We start from the raw sequence: 19,727 nt of genomic DNA on the forward strand, positions 1-19,727 counted from the left end.
CACATTGTGCCTCAGCTTATGCATATAGAATTTTGATTTAACATTTATCACACCGACTTGGGACTTCTAGTGCCTTGGCACAAGAGTGAGTTTCTCTACAAGTAGTGATATCAGCTTTGGTTTTTATAAATATAATCTGTCTGGTACATTGTGAAGAGGGGAATGAAACAGGGAGATGCAGATGTTTGCTATATGCTGTTGCCATGCGGAGTGGGGCAGCTGTAAAAAATACCTTTACCTCATACAAGCACATGAACCTGAGAGGTGCATCAAGGCACGTGTATCCTTGCCCTTTAAGTGTGCAGCTGCTGGCTTTGCAACAACAATAACAGTGTTTTGTCCTTGGTAACATCCATGACATGAACAAACATGTGATGAAACAAAGTAATGAGCAGAAGCTGAGATTTAAATCAGCAAAGGCTCACTTGGGTGCAGATGGCACTGGTTATTGCTTTGAGCAACTCCCTCGATTACTGCATAGTTTGCCCACGTATCAAACAACAGAGCTGGGCTCCTGATAAATAATTAATAAGGATTTTGTTGAATGCTTGTCTCCCAGGCAGTATCACCATGGAGATGATCTGGCTTTTAGGATGTGAAAACTAACAATCTCCGAAACAATGGCACTGTGTCAACCTTACTCTTTCCCTGAAAGGGAGAGCTCTCAGAGATGTGTTAGCAGATTGCACGACGCCAGGCACTAATTTTGCTTACACTCACAGTGGCCTTTTGTCCCAACTTTTCAGTGACTGCATGAAATGTTTTCTGTGACTGTGCAGAAGCTTGTTCCTAGAATTACACATCCTGCATGATGCTCTTTAGTACTGCATCTGGCCCAGGGTTGGAGTCTCAAGGTAGCTTTTTTTCAGCAAATGGACACAGCAAAGATATAATCATGTGGGAGGAGGCTTACAAAAAGAAGTCTTCATAAGAATACTCTTGGAGAGCCCTTTGGATGCTTTACTTCCCTGTAGGAATATCTGTCCATGGCTCCTTCTTCCCACCTGGAAGGTCCAGAGGCCAGATAGACAGTTATTCAGCCCATCCCCTGCCTTTCCTTTTTCTCCTTTGTGCAACTTCTGGAAGTGCCATTTCAATGCAACTGCATTATCAGCATCCCCCTCCTTATCATTTGATTGCAGCCACCTCAGGGACCACACAATTTCATAGCTTTGTTTCTTTTCCTCTTGGGTTGGTGATGTCTGGGCCAAGAGCCATATGCAGAGACTCCCCTGGAAAAAACATTATATGGTGCCAGACTTTATTCTTTCTTGCTTGGCTCTGTGGAGCTGGAGAAAGAACAATGTACCTTTTCCCTCCCCACCCCCAAACATCCTCCGCTTTCCCTTTCTCTTCCTCCCCTGGTTGATCAACCTATTCTTTACCTCCACACCCCATTGGCCCTTGGCACGTTGCACTTCCCACCTTCGAGTCTCAAAGAAAGGAAGCAGAGCTGTGAAACCGGCTGGGCTCACCCACTTCCCATTGCTGGGTGGGGATGAATTTAGTTCACAGCTTTCAGAAAGGAGAGGTTTATGTGTATTTAACCTTCCCCTCCCTCTTCACCCCAAAAAAAAAATTTAATAATTTTCTTTAAACTTCTTTTCTGACACATTGCTCAGTGGCAACAAGCTGGTTTCCCTTTCTCAGGGAACTTCACTCTCTGTCCTGATGCTGGTTTTTTGACTCTCGACAATACTATTGCAAGAGCCCATTGGAATTTGTTCGAGCATGGGTGGTATGTACCAGTGCTGGAATCAGCTTAAAAGTCACAGCCTCCCTTGGTGGAAAAAAGCAGTTCATATCTCACTATGGTCCTAAAAATAGCCTTGGTAGATAATAGAGAGTGGAAGATTGTTTTCAATGGGTCTGAATGTACTGCATGCAGGAGTTGCTGGGGAAGGGTCAGTGGTTTGTGGTATTTAAGTAGTCAGGCTCAGCTACAGCACTCACCAACTTAAAAATCTGTGACTGCACTGTGGCTAGTTCTACCTTTGTTTATATTCACACAACTCAGCTGGAAATGAGGCAAACTTAGGTTCATTAGATTAAAACAAATACATGAACCAACTTCCTGAAATCAAGTGAAACAGATTTTCCCTTTGATGAAAATACAGCTTTTTTTTGGCTCATGCCATAAATGATGATGCCAGCAGTGACTCAGCAGACATGGAGATTTAATATGGAAATGGGCACCTACTGCCTACCATGCCCTTTGCAAGATGTTTAGACTTGGAGATGCTTTTCTGCACGCAGTGGTCTTGATCAGGCTCTGCAAAAATAGATTCCACCCATTTAACTCTGCTAAGAGGCCAAGAGCTTGAGAAGGAAGAAAGACATTCTCTCACAGATAGGACTGAATGTACAGAAACCTTTGCAACTGTCATACTTTTGAAGTATTTATAGTTGAATTCCAGTTATTTGTATGAAACAAAAGCAAAGAAGCACGAAGTGTGTTGGAAAATACTTTATAATCTCCCCACACCAGTTCAGAGAGTGAGTATAAATCCTCTTTCCAGCAAATGGAAACCAGTAATTTATTGCAGCCTTGAAGAAAGCAATTTATTTCTCTACGCTTCCTGCCCAGCACACTCTGCAAGCTGACTCACGAAGGGATGGGAAGCCAAAAGCTGTGCTCCCTCTTTCCTATCTGCTTCTGGAAGGCAGAGCAGCTATGAAGCTGGGGCTGTGCTTGTGCAGAGCAGTTTGGAAGCGCCTTGCAATATTACAGGCTCACAACCCCTGCTTTCTCTCCCTTGTGCCATAGATTTTGGAGAGGGTGTTCTCTTTACCTGCTTCTGAGCAGAAACTGGTACCAGAACTGGCAGTTCAGGTGGAGGTGGTTTCATCCCTCTGACCCCACATGTGGGACCATGCAGCCATCAGAGCTGCAGAAGATACTGGGGATGGTTTGGTGCACACAGCCAGTAATGAGCCTCAGAGGGAAACATCACATGGCCGAGTTTTGAGCTGTGACCTTGGTGCTTATGCATGTATTTAACTTTGCATGTGTGAGCTGTCCCATAAAAGTCAAAGGCCTGCTCACATGTGTGAAGTTAGGCATGTGCTAAAGTGTTTTGCCAGATTGGATACTGTGTCTATAGGGGCTTTGGGTGAACTTGAACCTGTTTTGTTGGGGTGAGAGGCTTTAGATTTCATTATTAGGAATCTGATATGTTACTCTCTCTGAGTGCAAGGTCTTGGAGTTATCTGAAATTCTCATTAAGACAAGAAGCTAGGAAAAATACAAATTCCTCCACTAGTAATGTTACTAAAAATACTATAATTAAATTATCTAAGTCTTAAACCCAGTAAAATATATTGAGAAAGCATGGTGGAGGTAAAAGTACAGTGTTTTGAGAGTACCGCAGGGACTAACAGTGCTTTCTCTGCAGATATTGAGATGGAATATTTGGAGTAGTTAATGTAGCTGATGTAAAAAAGCATGTTGCTTTTTTTGTACTCTTGATTCATAGGCTGTGACCCTTAATAAATTTTGATGTTGCACACAGTGAAGCCACTGCTTTCAGAGAAAGCAAGAAAGCAGGCTAGAAAAAAAAGAAAGAAAAGGACCTTAAGAATGAACAAACAAGTTCTTTCATAATGTATTTCTCCATTGACATTATTTCCTATTATGCTGAAGTTATTCAGGTTCATCATGCAGCAGTCCTGTAAGCGGGGTTTAGAAAAATTGAGCCAGCTCTGTCTGGTGTTAAAAGCATAAGTGCACTTTGAAAATATATTTTCTGGAATATATTTCTGAAAGAAATACATTTCATGGAAGAAGTTACATTATTGATACTTTAGAATACCGGGAAGAGAGGCTTGTTTTACAGTCCGACACCATAACATACAGCTAGGGGTCTTATTTTGCTCAGAGATATGAAAACAATGGAACATGTAATAAATGCCTAGAATGCAATTGTGATTTGTAATGTTTCTGTGAAATACTGAATAAAGCCCAACTGGGCTGCTTTCTTGTTTGTGTTGGTTTTTTCACGTCTGTAGACTTGAGCCCAGGTATTCTTGCTGACATGGTCTGAGCAGACTGGTGCAGGTAAAAGACACCTGACTGGCAGAAATCCCCTTCTTAGAAGGGAAGAGCTAGAATGAATGCTGTCCTGCTCCACTAATCCTGCTTTGGGATGCCACCTCTGACTGTGACAATCTGCTGACACCGATCACTCTCTGTTTGGCCTTTCGGACCAGATCACCAGCAAGACTGTGCAATCCTGGTAGCCTTTGAAATGTGGAATTTATCCACTTGGGGATTGTACAGGCCATCAGGCAGATGGCATGGGGTGAAAAGTGTTTGTTGAGATGCCTTTGAACCTTTCACTTTCCTGATGCCCTTTTTGAGGAGAAAAATAGCAATTGAACATGAGGAAAGGTATCAGAAATCATCCTTTAGTAGCCAGATGGTTTGTTGAACAAGGCACTTCTGTGGTGTATTGCACAGTTTGGGAGGGAGAGGCAGGCAGCAATTTCTGAGATGCTATTGTCCTTGTTTCCTTTAGGAGTCATGTTGGCTTTCTGTTTCGATTTCCTCATCTTCTGAAGGCAGATAAATTGTGCTCTTCCACCACTTGCCTGTCAAGCCTTAACTAATAAATGGCTACAGCTTATGTGCTGTGCAAATAGACAGTGATAATACTTTGTTAGTGCATGTGAGTAAACCTTACTTACGTATGAGTGCTTGTACTGGTGACGTACCAGGGGCACTGCCTCCTGCACAGTGCTCTTACTGTTTGTCAGGATTGCAGGGGATAGTCTGACCGTGGGCAGGTGGGTGCTTGGAGCTGCCCTGGCTTCACTGACACCACTGGAGTAAAGATATTTCACACCTGCCAATTGTCTTTCCTTGTTTCCAAGTGCTGGTCACCATGATCTGAAGGAACTGAGTGAGGGAAGAGAAAGTCTTGAATGTTAAAACCCAAGAGATGTGTTCAGCATGTATTCTTTCCTTACATTGGGATGAGATGTTGCAGCCTGGATGTCACTGACAAAATCCCAAGTACTTTGGCTGGGTTCTTGAATTCTACCCCTGCAACTGGGAAGTGATGCTTTCAGGAGAGCTTAAGTACCATCTTTGAAATTTGGGTAAACTTCTAGGAACAGCCTCTATAAATTAAAGTGCCTTAACCACTTTCCAGCATGGGCTGTGAGACTGTAAACTCTCTGGTCCTGTTACAAAATATGTTCCCAGGCAACACATCTGTTTGCATTAGAATATTAATACAAACATATATTCATAAAGTGTCACGACACTTTTCAATCACATTTGCATTTTTATACCTAAAAATATGTTTTCTTATATACAATTATTCCACAGAGGCAAGTTGCAGTAGTTATGGGTAGATGTGCAAAAGTCCTGTATGTGGAGCACACAGTCAAGTTAGCAGGAGATTGGCATGTCCTCTGGGCTGCCGTTATTACTTTACCAGTCGTGAATGGCGAAGAATTTGCTCCCCGTTGTATATTTGACAATGAAACCCTTCTTAAATTCTTCCTCAGAGCCAAGTACAAGGCTGTCTTTTAATAAAAAATGTGTTTTTACCCATGTCTATATTTATTTCTTGCAGGAATGCACGTACTGCTCCAAGAGCCACCCACATCCTTCTGTATACAGAGTGTATTTGCATTTGCAGTCAGTCCCAGTGCAAACGTGGGAAGGGGAAAAATCCAGTGTCATCTTTAGAGCTGGTTGCCTTTTCCATCTCTAGAATTACTTGGAGACTATCTTGGTCACTCATTCAATTAAGATCTGTTGTATTACCTTTTCTAGAAATATGTGCCATGTAAATAAGACTGTAGCTATGCTGTTACTTTTAAAATCTCTATTCCAAATATTTGGGTCAAGAGGAAAAAAAGAATGGTTTTGGTTAACATGCAAATCGTTTTGTCCCTTGTCTTCTTTTTGTTCTGCTGTACCAAGGTAGGGAAGCACTTGAGCAAGAGCTTAATTTTAAGCATGTGCAGCAGTCTTTGGGAATTCAAGGGTATGGGGCATGTGCTTAATGCTTGTTTGAACAATGTTGCTTTTCAGAGTTGAAGGCTTTGTAGGAAACCTGATCCTTTAAACTGGCTCCTGTTTATGTACATTTCAATTTTATAATGTTGTAAGTTTTTCTCTTCTTTCTTCAATATCCTCAATGTTACATCATATAATGAAAACAGTACTGGTCTTGCCACTTGCAATTACTGAAGTAGGCAGTGAATTTTTTTTTTTTTCTAGAGTAACTAGGGAAATAACATAAATCATAGATTTACAAAGGTTTTCCCAGCAGAAGTCCACAGTAGTTGGCTGCAAAGAATGACACAAGTTTGGTTTACCCATAAAAGGGTGGTCATCTCAGCAGGTCAGTGAAGTTCTTCAAAGAGGTATTGTTGATTTTAAGCTAGCTGATAATTTATTCCCTGAACTCTAGCTTAAAAAAACAATGCAGGGTAAATATTGAGTATAATAAAGGCCATGCTGCCATTCAGTATGCACAATGCCCTCACCTTCCCTCTCCCACCAGCTTCTCTACATTGTTGCCTTCTGCGTTTCTCATAGGGCATGAGATGACCTCCACGATTATTTATAGGGGTGTTCAGATAAGCCCTTTTTTCACAGGCAACATACATACACACAGTCACAAGGACTGTTATAATTTGAATTTATATTGCAAGTTCAGCTATCACTTCCTCTGTTCCCACCCTGCCTTTTGGAAAGCTATCCAGTTACATGATATGCTTGTAAAAAAGCTTGCTGATTGAGGAAGGATGCAGGAAGGATATGGTTTTGCAGTGATTGCGTAAGTGTTGTGTAGGACCTGAAGCCTTGGGTTTATATGAGGACGAGTTTAGATGTGAATTTCAAAGATTTATTTCTTCTGATTTTTGAATAAGTCATAACTCCTGAAGAGTTTGCCTTCTTTAGAGAACCATGGACTAACCTGTGTTAATGGGATCCTTTATGTATTAACATGGATATCACTATGTAATCGGCACCCTGGATTCCCTGCCCCTGTTCTGTCAGAGATCTCAAAGTTTTTTCAGAGAAATTGTCACCAGAGTTTCTGTTCAAAATTGTCAGACGCAATCATGTCTTAGCAAATGTACTTCCCATCAAAATCTCTTGGGGAGTTTTACCATTTGCATAAGGAGACTGCTTAGGCTAGCCCAGAGATCATTCCAAAAGATGCTATGTTCCCCCTCAGTGAAGTCCTAAGACCTGAAGAGCCCAAAACTTCATGTCACTCATTACTGTAATGAGAGTGTATTTATTGCTATATGGTGAGAGAGCTGGAGCATGGAGGTTTGTATTTTAAAGGTTTGTTTTGGTCATTCCATGTTCTGCCAACATCTAACATCTGTATTTATTTTTTGAACTCTTCTTAGTGGATTAGATGCATCTGTTCAGTTCCAAAAATAATGCTTCATTTCCTGAATTTATAGGTTGCAATAAAATCCATCCGTAAGGACAAAATTAAGGATGAACAAGATATGGTTCACATCAGACGGGAGATTGAGATCATGTCATCCCTCAGCCACCCTCATATCATCACCATATATGAAGGTTAGTGAATGTGATTTTCCTCTCTGACTGCTGTGTTACGTTCTTGCAGACCTGATGTTCATGTTTCTTGAGATCGTGCACCAAACCAACCCCTACTCCTTGTGTAACTCATCCCTTACCAACGAGACTACCTTGAGCCCTGCCTTCCCTCTGAGCTACCAGTGTTTCACAGATGCATAACCCTTTGCTTGGAAGAGCTTCTTCTTGTGTGAGTTCGCTGTGTTGATGGCAGGTGGGAGATGGTTGCGTGTATCACCTCACGTCCTTGCTCCCTCTGGACAGCTCAGTTTCATTTCACCCTCACCCATGAACCAGCCTGATGTCTGTTTCTGTTCCCAACCCCTGAACCAGTCCTCGTTTGCTTTATTTTCCCTGGACTGCACAGGACTACTCTTATCTGCTCTTTGGAACAGTGGCGAGGGGTAAGAATTGGTAGGGTCCCTTCCCTACCAATTAGAGTTGCTAGTTCTGTCATTGCAGCTTTTCCCCCTGAATCCCAGCATGCGCTTCCTGTCCACCTCTGCACAGTTTCCTGTCAGTCTGCTGGCTGGCTTATCATTCCTGTTTCCTTATCCTGTCTTCTCCCTCTACCTCCTTTCTTCCTGGGACACAGCTAGGAAGATTTGCCAGTTTGTTTATGTCCCAGCACTAGCTGGGCGGGTCAGGCCATGTATGTGCTAAAAGACGCCAGCCAAAAGGTCTGTGCTGCAAGGAGGGAGGCTGCGTGGTGGACCTGGAACATGGATTCCAGAGGTTCAGAGGGACCTGGGTCAGGCAGCCTTGTCCCCGGGGATCACCCCTTTTCCTCCATGCAGAATGGGAAGCCTGAATGTAGCCCTACACATTTCCATAGCCGTGAGGTAAATGCAGAAGATGTTTATGGCAGCTCTGCTCTGAGAGTTGATATGACTGATTAAAACAAGGGCTGTCTTGGCGTACTGTTACACTATCGCATATTGAGTTATTCAAAAGCATGTTCTTGTACTTGAAAAGAGATGAGTATCTGTCTTTTTATTGAATAAACTCATAAAAGGATCTGGAAACAGAAAAGGGGAGGGATGCTGTGTCAGCATGTGGGTTGCAAATGGAACAAAAGTTACTTCAAATGTGGACGGGAACTCAGGAAGAAAGAATATTAAGCATGCTGTGGTCCTTTGACCAATTGCCCTTCTCATCCTTACTTTAAATGGTTTTTACTGAGTTAAAACATTTTGTAAAAGTGAAAAAGATTACAGCATTTTTAGGAAGCAGAGACTAAAGTCCTGTGGGAGCAAAACTTCCCTCTCTGGCCCTGTGGAGGGAGGAGCAGTGCTTCTGCAGCAGAGCCAGTTGAGCTCCATGATGGAGAGTTCATCTTGTCAGAGGAGAATGAGCACCTCTGTCAGGTGCTGGTGTGTTTTCCAAGCAGTCAAGAGTCAGTATTTGGCCTGTAGCAGCCAATGCTGTAACTTAGGTATGGTAGCACTGGGAAGATGTGTGGTTGTGCAGCTGAACCTACAGGAGCTGCCCAGTGGTGAGGGTGTGAGCTCAGGGACCCTTGAGCATGTGCTTCACTTGAAGCTGAAGAGTACTTGTAGTGAAGTTAAGGGACTACATGAAAGACTGAAGTATTTGTATCCTCTTGAAGTTGGATTTTAAACAGATAGCTGTTCCTCTTGAGTGATGCATAAAGAGTGATAATATTGCTATCCCCTGACACAAAATGTTGAAGTCAGTAAATCCTAAGAGATGGGCCAAATCTCACCAAAATTAAGCAATCCAACATTTCTGCAGTTGGTGTATGCTACAAGTCTAGTGTCCCTTTCTAGTCAAGAGGGATCAGCATCTTCACAGGGTGGTTGGCTCCCTCCTGGGAGACGTTTTTTTCAGATAAGTGGGATAAATGACATATTGGAGGCTCCTGTTGGAATCTAGCTGACTAACTTAGATCAGATGCTTAACTTTTAAACTGAAGACACTCTAGAGATATTTTACTGCTCTCTCACAAATTTTTACTGTAGGTTTTCAGACTGCCACTGCACGTCTGACAGCTCTCTCAGTAGGTGCCAGGTTGCACAGATACCTAGCATGGACAATGCTGGCTCCCTGTAATATCTTCGAAAGCTCTTTGTATTGCATTTACAAACATGTGTTTTCCTTAAGTAGGATCCTTGTTTAGGTATCCTTTTGACCTTCCTGCTAATAGCAATTAACCTCTGAATTTGTCTACTTGATGTAAACACAAGCTTATCTTTTTTATTGATACCAAGCAAATTCGGATGTGTGGAAACAAAGCTTTCCAGTTTAGAGGTACTTTTTTGTAACCTAATCAAAAGGCATGTACCTTGCCCATTACTGCCAGGGCAGATGTACAGTTGTGACTAAAGAAATTCCATCCTCTCAGCAGGGCTGTAATTGGCAATCTGTCGAGTGTGGCTGTGAGGGAAGTGCTCTTTAAGTGACTTTAAACTCCTTGAAGGGGACTGGATAAACAAAGTTGGCTTTGCTGGCAGTGTTCTGATTTCAGCACATAAATTTTAGTTTATAGAATAATGCCTCTGTCCATTCATCTATCTGTCTCTCCCCTGCCCCTCGCCCTTCCTCTGCCCTATTGCTTTTTTTCCTTGAAAACTCCAGGATTTTATAATAAAGCCTTTAAGAGCTAACATATTTTTCCAGGGGTAGCTTGAGTGCAAAATCTACCTCATCTGGCAATACTTTATAAAAGTTAAACCAGGGAAAGAACATTCTGCAAACATTTGAACACATGTTGGGCCAATCATGAGGGTGAAGTTACACTTGGTACATTTAGGAGTGAGCTCTTGAGTCTTTGTAGTGTGAAGTACAGTTGTCTATGTGACTGTTTCTGTGCTGAAAGAGTTGTCTTTGGTCAGCATAACCATACAGAAAAGTCTGCCCGCTTGCAAAATGCACTTAAAAATGAATAGACTGTTAGCTAACAGAAATAGTTTACTGAAGATCTTCCCTGAAGAATGAATAAATATTAGGATCAAAATTTGGTGCCAGTGGAACATGATGGCATTAACGTAAACTAATAACTTCAGGAAAGTGAGGGCTCGAGTGCTCTGCTGAATTGGGGCCAGGATGCTTATAAGAGTGCTGGACCCTTTGCATTAACAAGGCACAAAATATGGATCTCCAAAGTCAGATGCACTTCTTACTTTTGTTTTCTACGTTGCCGTTTTGGTACTCTTAAGAAAAAGCAGAGAGATTCTCCATCATGTGTCTCCCAGTCCACAATGGCTTGAGCTAGGTTGCATGCTTAATCAGGAGACTGGTTCAGCTCTGCTTTCAGACCCCAAAGACAATGGGAGATAATCTGACAGTGTGTAACAGCAGTGGCATAATATTCCAGGATACTCACTGCACTTGCCAAATACGTGTTCAATCTCGCATTTTGTGCCAGACTTCGTGCAACAAAACATAAACACGCTTGGTGTTTCACACACACACAGGCCTGTCTCCAGTGTGGGGAGCTGTGTCAGTCAAGTCACCACATCATCAGCAAAACCAGCTGCACTGTCAGAAATCTGCCTGTGTGGCAGCTGTTAAGGTGTGTGGCCATGAGCCATTGCTAGGGAACTGCGTCCCTGCAGCAACACCAGCTCAGACAAGTGCCCCCCGCCGTCAGCTGCATGTGCACCTCGGGGTGGGGCAGGCAGCCAGGGGCCAGGGTGGCAAAACAGTCACCTATCTCAGGCTGTGACAGTTCAGAGCAGTCCCAGCCTCTGTCCCAGCCTCTGCTATCTCCTGGTTTTCAGACATAATCAAAACAAACTTTGGTGCCTAATGACCCCACCCCTTCTGTGTGCAAAGTACCTGAAAAAGCCACAAGTCCATTAAAACATCACGTGGGTGACTGGGCTTTAATCAAGAATGTTGGAAGTTGGAAAGCTGGAATGATTCTTTTTTTTTTTTTGCCAAGAGAAAGTACTTCAGCAGTGATACTGTTTAACCACATTTCTAATTGATTTCCTCTAATTATGTAGGCTTTTGACCTTCGAGTGCTTTATTCTCATTGTTTTCAGTTGATAACATCCAAGAACATCAAGTAATATTTCAAGTGTCTGGAGATACTAATGAAACAAGAATAAACAAACTTAACTCTTCAGTTACCATACCCCAGCTTTATGAATTTCCTGTCTTTCAGGGTGATCACCTAAACAGCACTTCATTGGACATGACATAAACTCACACGTGTGAGATCACTGGCAGGTCCAGTTTAAATGTCAAACTGATTGCCAGCAGCGATGAAATTTACTTCCATCTTCCCATTTACACAGTCCTACTGTAGCAACGTAAATATTTGCTTGTCTGAAGTTCCTTGACAGTTTTAATCATAATTTAAATAAAGGGGAGTTAGCTCTTGTATTCTTTGCTGAAACAAAGACAATTAGTGTAACGTTATTGTGGCCAAATTAGCAGCTGTCATTTTTCCTTCCTTTTAAAGAGCAAACCATCACAATCTGCATATCCTCAGTCTTGCTCTTTGAGAAACAACCTCACCAAGGATAATGGTTCTCATTCTGATTTAATCTCCTCTCTGGGGAGTAAATTATAGCATGCTGTCTGATTTGAAAAGATTATTGCAGGATCTTAACTACGTTCCTTTAATTTAAAAGGAGATACAATTTGGCTGAATAAGGCCATAATTTAGGAAAACAATTTAACACAAGCGTAGCATTAAAACACATACTTTATATCTTGGTATCTTCAATTATAATTAAGCATATGCATAAATTTATGTGTATGCATATAAGTGGTTTTCTCATTGGACCTGGGATATTTTCATGTCTGCTGTATGCTCTCTTAAAAAGAGTAAAAAAATACTACCACTACTAAAAAAACCAACTAAACAAAAATTATGCCAAGGGGCTGTAAAGCAGTCAAGAACACAAAAGCTGAATCAGGCTGAATTTCTAAGGTAAAAGACATTTTTCAGTACTTGCATGTCTTTTTGAAGAATAATTGAAGCCTTATTACAAAAGTGAGGTAATTGGGTCATACATGAATTTTCTGAATGAAAAGGTTATTCTAGTCTGCATCTCCAAAATTAAAAACAAACTAGCTTGTTCTTTTGATTTGGCTGACCTTTAATAAAAGAGCATTTTGTAGCAGTGGAAAGGTACTTCTGTCTGCGGCTGTTAGGAGAGTAATAAAAATACCGCTGAATGGAAAGACACCAGATGGAAGGAATGTCAACATACTGGAACTAATTTAGGAGATTGCTCTGATAGAGAGCAAAGGCATGAGGAGAATTCAAATGGTTCCAGTGCGAAGAGATTGGCCGCCCCTCTTAAACTAACAAACTAAAATCCTTACCCCAGGGTTACATGTAAACCAAACGGAATCAGCCCACAAGGAGGTAGACCTTTGGGGGGGGAAAAAATCCACCCCCCTCAGCACTCACTCTGACTTTAGTATTCTACAAGCTTGAAGGAAGGGCAAAACTGTCTGCTTTTTTTTTTTATTTTGGTAGTAATTAAGTCCAAAGTGAACTAATAGAGAGGCGTACAATGTACCATTAAATCTTTCTGACTGATGTTTGCAAACCATGCCCATCTGGGCTTCCAACAATTTTAGGGTGAAGCACATCTTAGCAATGAAGAAATGTGAGTATGCTCATTTGGTGTCAGACTTGTCCCATGAGTTTCAGAGGAGGTGACTTTGGTGTAGCTAAAGGGAAGAATTTGGCAGTAGGGTTAAAAAAAAAAGAGTGCTGATGAGCAAGATGTCAACCAGCACTATTTGGAAAATGGAAGGCTGTAGATATAATTTCACAGCCTCTAAATGGAAATAAGTGGAGAGATTATATGCAAGAACTATTACTGTAGTAGAAAAACCTGTAAAAGAGGGACAGATTATTCATGTTACAAAATGTACTTTGTCTCAGATGTGTCTTTGATAGTGAGGAGTGAAATTCTTTCCCAGTTCCACATTTATGTTCTTTAAGGAACTTTGAAGTCAGCAGATTTGGGTTCAATTACCAGGCTGGAAGTATAGAATTTTTTTCTGTCACTTTTTTAAAAGAAACAAACACATTAGAGTTAAGGGTGGAGTTTAAAGAAAAGTTGTAAGAAATCTTTGACCACTGTATCTTAAGCACCCCTTGCTGCTTGGGTTCCCAAGGCTTTTGGAGTGACCAGACCAAGCCCAGGCAAGCTTGTAGCCCCTTGGAAAATGCTGTTTCTCCACGTTGCTGTGGCCAATGTCCTAGTACTTTGCTCATCTCCTGGGGTTACAATCACGTTGTTCCTCACACCTTGAGGTTCATGCTGTTCCTGCTCTTGGTTCCTGATGTGCTCTCACACCGCTGTCCCTGCTTCCTCCCCTGTGGCCACATAAAGTGTAGTCATCTCCGAAGTCAGTCCCCCAGACAGCAGGCTCTGTCTGCTAAGGAGTAGTAGTGATTTGCAAGCCCTACTCTGCAGCAGCACTTGACCACTATGACTGAGGCAGTGCAGCAGCCCTCCTGCCACATCAAGGTCTTGCTGCAGCTCTCCATGTAACTCAGGTTGCAGAGTGGTGAAGATAAACACAGTGGCTCAGAGATAAATGGTACACAGCCCATAGCAAGCATTTCTCCTGCTGCCATCCCCTCTAACACGTGAAGCTCATGGCTTGTATCTAAGCAACCCCCCATCTTGATTTTTGATTGACAGGCCATCTCCCCTGCTATCTATATCTGGATGTTGATACTGACAGTTCTCCACTTACCTAATTTGGCCAGCCAGTTACAGAGTATTGATGGTTTGAAAGAAGCTAAAGCAGCCCCACCTCACTTGTACATGGCCTCCTTCCCTTTACCTTGCTCAGGGTTGAGGAGCAGGCTTGTATGACATGGCCATCCCAGAAGCAGCAAGCTTTGGGAGGCTCCTGGGGTTCAGCATCCTGCCAAAGCCATGCTTCTCTATTGGCAGTAGGTGCAGCCAGGGTTCAAGCACACTTCTAGGTGGGGGTGAGCTTCAGAATGAATATGCAGTAGGATGGAAGGTAATAAATCATCTGCAGCAAAAACAAGGAGTGAACCAAGCAGTCCCAGAAGCTATATGGAGGCAACCCGTCCATCATCAGCCCACAGGTTACAGCCCAGGTGCTAACAGGGCAGTATATTTATTACCTCATTATTCTTTGCAGTAAGTCAATCCAGCCTTTAATTAATGCCCTCCTCTCTTCCCCCAGCCATTGGCCACAAGGCTTTCTTGAGCATATGTTTATAAAACTACATGCTGTGCTCAGAAGGGAAATTCAGAAGTGCCTGTGTGAAACCTGCCTGACATCCTAAATACTACTGTGAAAATTCATGGTGCACTTGGCTGATGGTTTGAGATTTGCCAGAATACCACCTTGTCATTTGCCTGATAGTCTTGACCACTGAATTCCTCTTCAAGGTTGTGTGTGTGTATAGACATAAATCCCACTGCCTTTCAACCTCCTCTTCTTTCAGCAGCACCTCTCATTTTAGATTTTTTGTCTGCTGTTCAGTTCCCTCTTTGCAGGAAGTAGCTGTGTGCCCACTCATGAGGTTCAGCTGATACGGTGGAGGTGCTCTGAAGTGAAATGATGCAGTTATAAAAAAATACCTCCCTACTCACCTCTGCTCCTGGGTGGAGAAACAAATTGCTGTTTAATTCTGTAATCGTTCAGCTGTGGTGATGGTGAGGAGGCCTCTGCAATGTCATCTAAGTTCAAGGATAGTTTCCCTCTCAAAATTCTCCCTTATGAAGAAGAATGTGCTGGTAAACTGAAAGCCAGATATGAGCTACTGGAACGATTATGTTCTCATTGATTTGAGTGTGGCTTTATGACAAAAATTTGAAATTTGGAACAGGGATTTATACTTTCCTAAATTCAGCTTGATGGTGTTATCTCAGTTTCCTAGTGGGTATAAGAGAAAATTTGAAATGGAAAGTGCCTTTGAATGCACATTTCTCCAAACCAAATGCTTTCTGCCTCATTTCTATAGAAATGTTCTAAAATACATCTGGATCAGGACTTCTTTTACTATGGCAAATTTGAGTAAAAAAAAATTAGATTTTAGAATTTAAAACTTTGGAACATCAAGGATGATTTGAGAAAACTCTTAGGACTAAGCAATGAAGGCAAAACTTTAATAAAAACACAGCCTGGAAGAATACTCTTATCATGTCAGGGCTGTTATTGCTGTTACTGTCATCAGCAGAACTGAACACCTGGTAGGGCATCAGCTTTTGGGGGAGTGGGGCAAGAAGAGCCAAGGGCACATGTGCCTCTGAGCTGAAGGTGGTCCTCAGCTGGAACTGCTTGGGATGTGCATTCCCATGAAAGTGCACTGAGATCGTTTGTGCCATGTGGCATCTTCACTATATGTGCATGATACATGCATGTATTTCACGATAACTCATGGAATCAGCTGGGGTTTTGGGGGGATGTTGTTGTTGTTGTGTGGCTTATCTGTTTGTTTCGAGTCAGATCTCTTATATAAGAGCATTTTCAGTGATTTGTTTCAGCTTACTAAAACTATTTCTTTTTGCCTTCTTAAACAAGCCTGTACCTAACAAGCCTTTTTGAGCTTAGAGAAATGAATGTGTGCATTACTGTTTTATTGGTAACACATCACAGCACTTCCCTCTATGACATGGGGCATGTTCAGTTTTTCCCAGACAGTATCACTCTGTCATTCTTGGAGAGGATACTGTATGTATAATCCATCCAGAGACGGCTTTTCCAGTTTCCGAAGTTTATTGCTAATGAGGATGCACATAGGATGTAATCGCTGGCAGGAGCCTCTGCTTTGGGGTACAGTGAGGCCAGCAGACAAGTAAGCAGCCAATTTTATCTGGCTGTTTGCTCTCCCTTTTATCAGAGCTGTTTGGCTGGGGTTCAGGGGTGTTAGAGTGAACTGCAGAGGCTTTGGCTTGTAGATTTGAGTGACAAGGTGTGAGAGGACATGAGACAAAGCCTAAGAGAAGCAAATATCTGTGTGTTGAGAAAGGCAGCTTCACATTTCACTGCAAAAACTGAAGCTTAATTCTGTTTTTTTAAATCACCAAAGACCACTGGCTGAGCTTTGATGAAGAGATATAGGAAGGCATCATTACAGTAGGGCTGATCAAAACTATGTGTAATAAATCCTTTAACCTCATTAATTTGCATATGCCTTGCTGCCAGTGTGACCAGTGCTGCCACAGACAAAAAGAAAAGGAAAATCACCATGTTTTCATATAGCAGAGGTTATTTATGGCAGGTGCAGGAAGTTTCCCGTGGGTTGCAGTGGATTTTCAGTGACAAAAGAGAACTATCCAGGACATTTCAGCAATTCCAGACTATTAACAGCCTGCTTTACTAGATTAAATATTAGTTATCTGCCATTCACAGTGAAGTCCTTGACAGCATGTGACACAGCATACTCTGGGCCCCAGAGAAGAGTCGGGCTGTGATGTGTATTAGATGCATTTTCCTTGCTCTGCTTACGCTGGAGTTGTGCATTGCTGCCGGCTCTGCGCAAGCGACAGAGGATTACAGCGCGCAGTCTGTGCATGTGGTGGGACATATGGTAGGGGCAGGAGATAAGGAAGCTTGAGGATGAGCTGGGTGCATGAGATGGGGTATAGAGCAACACTGACAGGAGCTGTACAGTTCTGGAGACGTTGCAGCCAGGTGCTCATGCCCGCCATGCTGTCGCACAGAGTTGGGATGGAGGAGGACACATCTATCAGTTCACTTGTTGGATTTTGGTGGTAGGTGAAAGCCAACCAACAGTCATTGTAAGCCAAACGGCAATCCTGTATCAGTCACTGAAGACAAGAATTCATTATGCCTTCTCTTAACCCTTTCCAAATGATACGAGGGCTCCAGTTTGCTTCTGTTCTCTGGCCTCAAGCGGGCTACTGGTACAAGGAAGTCCCTGCTGGAGCAGGAGCTAGTATTCATGTGTTACTGACACAAGTGTCCACCTCACCTCACCTCACTAAGATAAGTTGACTTTGCCACTCTGTGACCCCATACTATTTGAGACAAAGAGTTTCATGTAGCCATGTGAAAGAGAGGATAACCTCAGCTTCCTTCTCTTGGTCTGAGATGTTGTAATCTTCCTCTGGTAAAAAGTAGCTTTGAAACTTGATTTTTGCAGTGGGATTGTGAGTACATCTTCCAGGCTGCAGTGGTGGTCAAGCATGCGTTCAGACATCCTGAGTCTTCTTCACTCTTCAAGGTGTCAGTTTTCAAATGTGTTGAATCAGCTGTGGCGTTTTTTCTTTTCTTTTATTCTGTGCAGTGTTTGAAAATAAAGATAAGATTGTGATCATCATGGAGTATGCAAGTAAAGGAGAGTTGTATGATTACATCAGTGAGAGGCGGCGATTAAGCGAAAGAGAGACAAGACACTTCTTCCGACAAATAGTCTCTGCTGTGCATTACTGCCACAAGGTGAGCAAAGGATTTCATAGTAAAAAATGCTGTTTCAAGGCTGATTTCTGGCATATATTTCAAAGCATGTCTGAGGCAACAGCCTTCATTATTAAGTATCAGAGCACGTGATTTTATCAGTACAAAAGGAGATCTTCATTAAAAGTACTACACTGAACTAGGGCCTTTTTTTAATCATGTTTTCCTGTGTTATGGCAGATACCAGACACACCCTTACTTTAGCCCTATGTTGCATTTTTGCCTTTGAAATAATTCTCCTGACATTACAAACTCAAAAATTACAGCATCAACTAGAGAAGGCATCCCATATAACCTCTACAACATTAATATTAATGCATTCAAACAAATGCCAGTTTGCAATTTGAATATGCTGGTAAACAACTTTAGAACAGGAGATATATGAGAGAAAAATCCAAGAGAAAGCTATGAGGTTCACGTATGAGCTTTAGTGCATACTCATTCTGGATAGGTAAAAGTAACTTTACCAGATGTAGTGGGAAAGATACCATTTGCTAATGACCTTATCCATCATGGTACCCACTTGGAATGACAAGCAATTAAACCCAAGGTAGCTGACTGGCTGTCATTACGGACATTTTATCCTGTTTATGAAACAGCTGCATAGACCCAAAACTTTTATGAGGCTAAAAGCAATGAGCAGCTAACACAGTTTTTATTGGAATTCTTAAAACACTTAAATCTCTACTTGAATTCTGATAAACAAGGGTGTTTCTCAAAGTCCTCACTGCGGAGTGCTGAAAAGCTGCAGTGCCATTCCTGATGCAGTTAATTTTCCCAAGTTTCTGTAAAGAAGGCTCTGACCTAGACCCAGTCTGTTTGCTTCCATCCCTAATATTTACAATCCTTTGGGATTATAACTCCCCCGATCCACGTGGCTGCTCATTGGAGGAACGGGGGCTTTTGTAGGGGCTAACGTCATTGACAGATACTGGTTTCTGGTGCCTGGGAAGAATATACTGCTTTCACGCAGTGGGGGCAGGATCCAGGATGGAATTAAGCTCCGAAAAGACACCCTCCAGCCCTCCACCCCCCACCCCCTGCTGTTTTAGAGTCTTTGTGGGAGGATGGATTCCAGTCATTCTTCCCTTAACCACACACCAAGTGACTAATACAGTGCCTGTCACTAGTCACTGGGCCATGAGTGTTATGACAGTGAAACCAGCCCTGAAATGTAGAAGCAAAGACCACCCTGCCAGCTCACCTTTAATTTTCCCAATATTTTCTCATGTTCTTCCTCATTTTTTTCTTCCTTGTTTCAGAACGGTGTTGTCCACAGGGACCTAAAATTGGAAAACATTCTTCTCGATGACAATTTTAATATTAAGGTAGGATTCTTTTTCTCAGCTTCTCAGAATGGATTTGCATGTTTTATAACATTTTTACCCAAGGTATTAGAAGAGCCATTGTTATGGTAACAGCTACTAAGCAACAGCATCTGGCAAGAGGCTCAGAGGTTGGGGGAAGAGACCACCGATTCCCAGTAATACACACTAAATGAAGCTTTGCAGACTGTGGGGGAGAAAGCCCTGTCCTGCCACGCAAAGGCCGTGATTCCCAATGCAGTATCTATCCACTAGCAGGAAACAGCAGAGCATTTCGTGCCGTTGGGCTTATTGTACAAATGATATTATTGCTGGCTGCTTCTGGGGCTAGGGAAAAACTGTTCTGGTCTACAGGGTTCAAGTGCCTCCTACAGAACACTCTGAATGTTCTTTTGATCATGGCTGGAAAATAAGCA

General features: G+C 42.3%; 1 protein-coding gene across 1 annotated transcript in view; it reads left to right on the plus strand.

Annotated features, from left to right (window-relative positions):
* Positions 1-19,727, plus strand: part of NUAK1 (NUAK family kinase 1) — a 47,190-nt gene that overhangs the window by 15,788 nt on the left and 11,675 nt on the right. Inside the window, exons 2-4 of the mRNA XM_010410470.3 lie at positions 7,441-7,561; positions 17,817-17,968; positions 19,249-19,314. Of these exons, the coding sequence (XP_010408772.3) occupies positions 7,441-7,561; positions 17,817-17,968; positions 19,249-19,314 (339 nt within the window). The remainder of the gene's footprint in view (positions 1-7,440; positions 7,562-17,816; positions 17,969-19,248; positions 19,315-19,727) is intronic.

Source organism: Corvus cornix, chromosome 1A (genome assembly GCF_000738735.6).
Source record: "Corvus cornix cornix isolate S_Up_H32 chromosome 1A, ASM73873v5, whole genome shotgun sequence".
Classification (NCBI taxonomy): domain Eukaryota; kingdom Metazoa; phylum Chordata; class Aves; order Passeriformes; family Corvidae; genus Corvus; species Corvus cornix.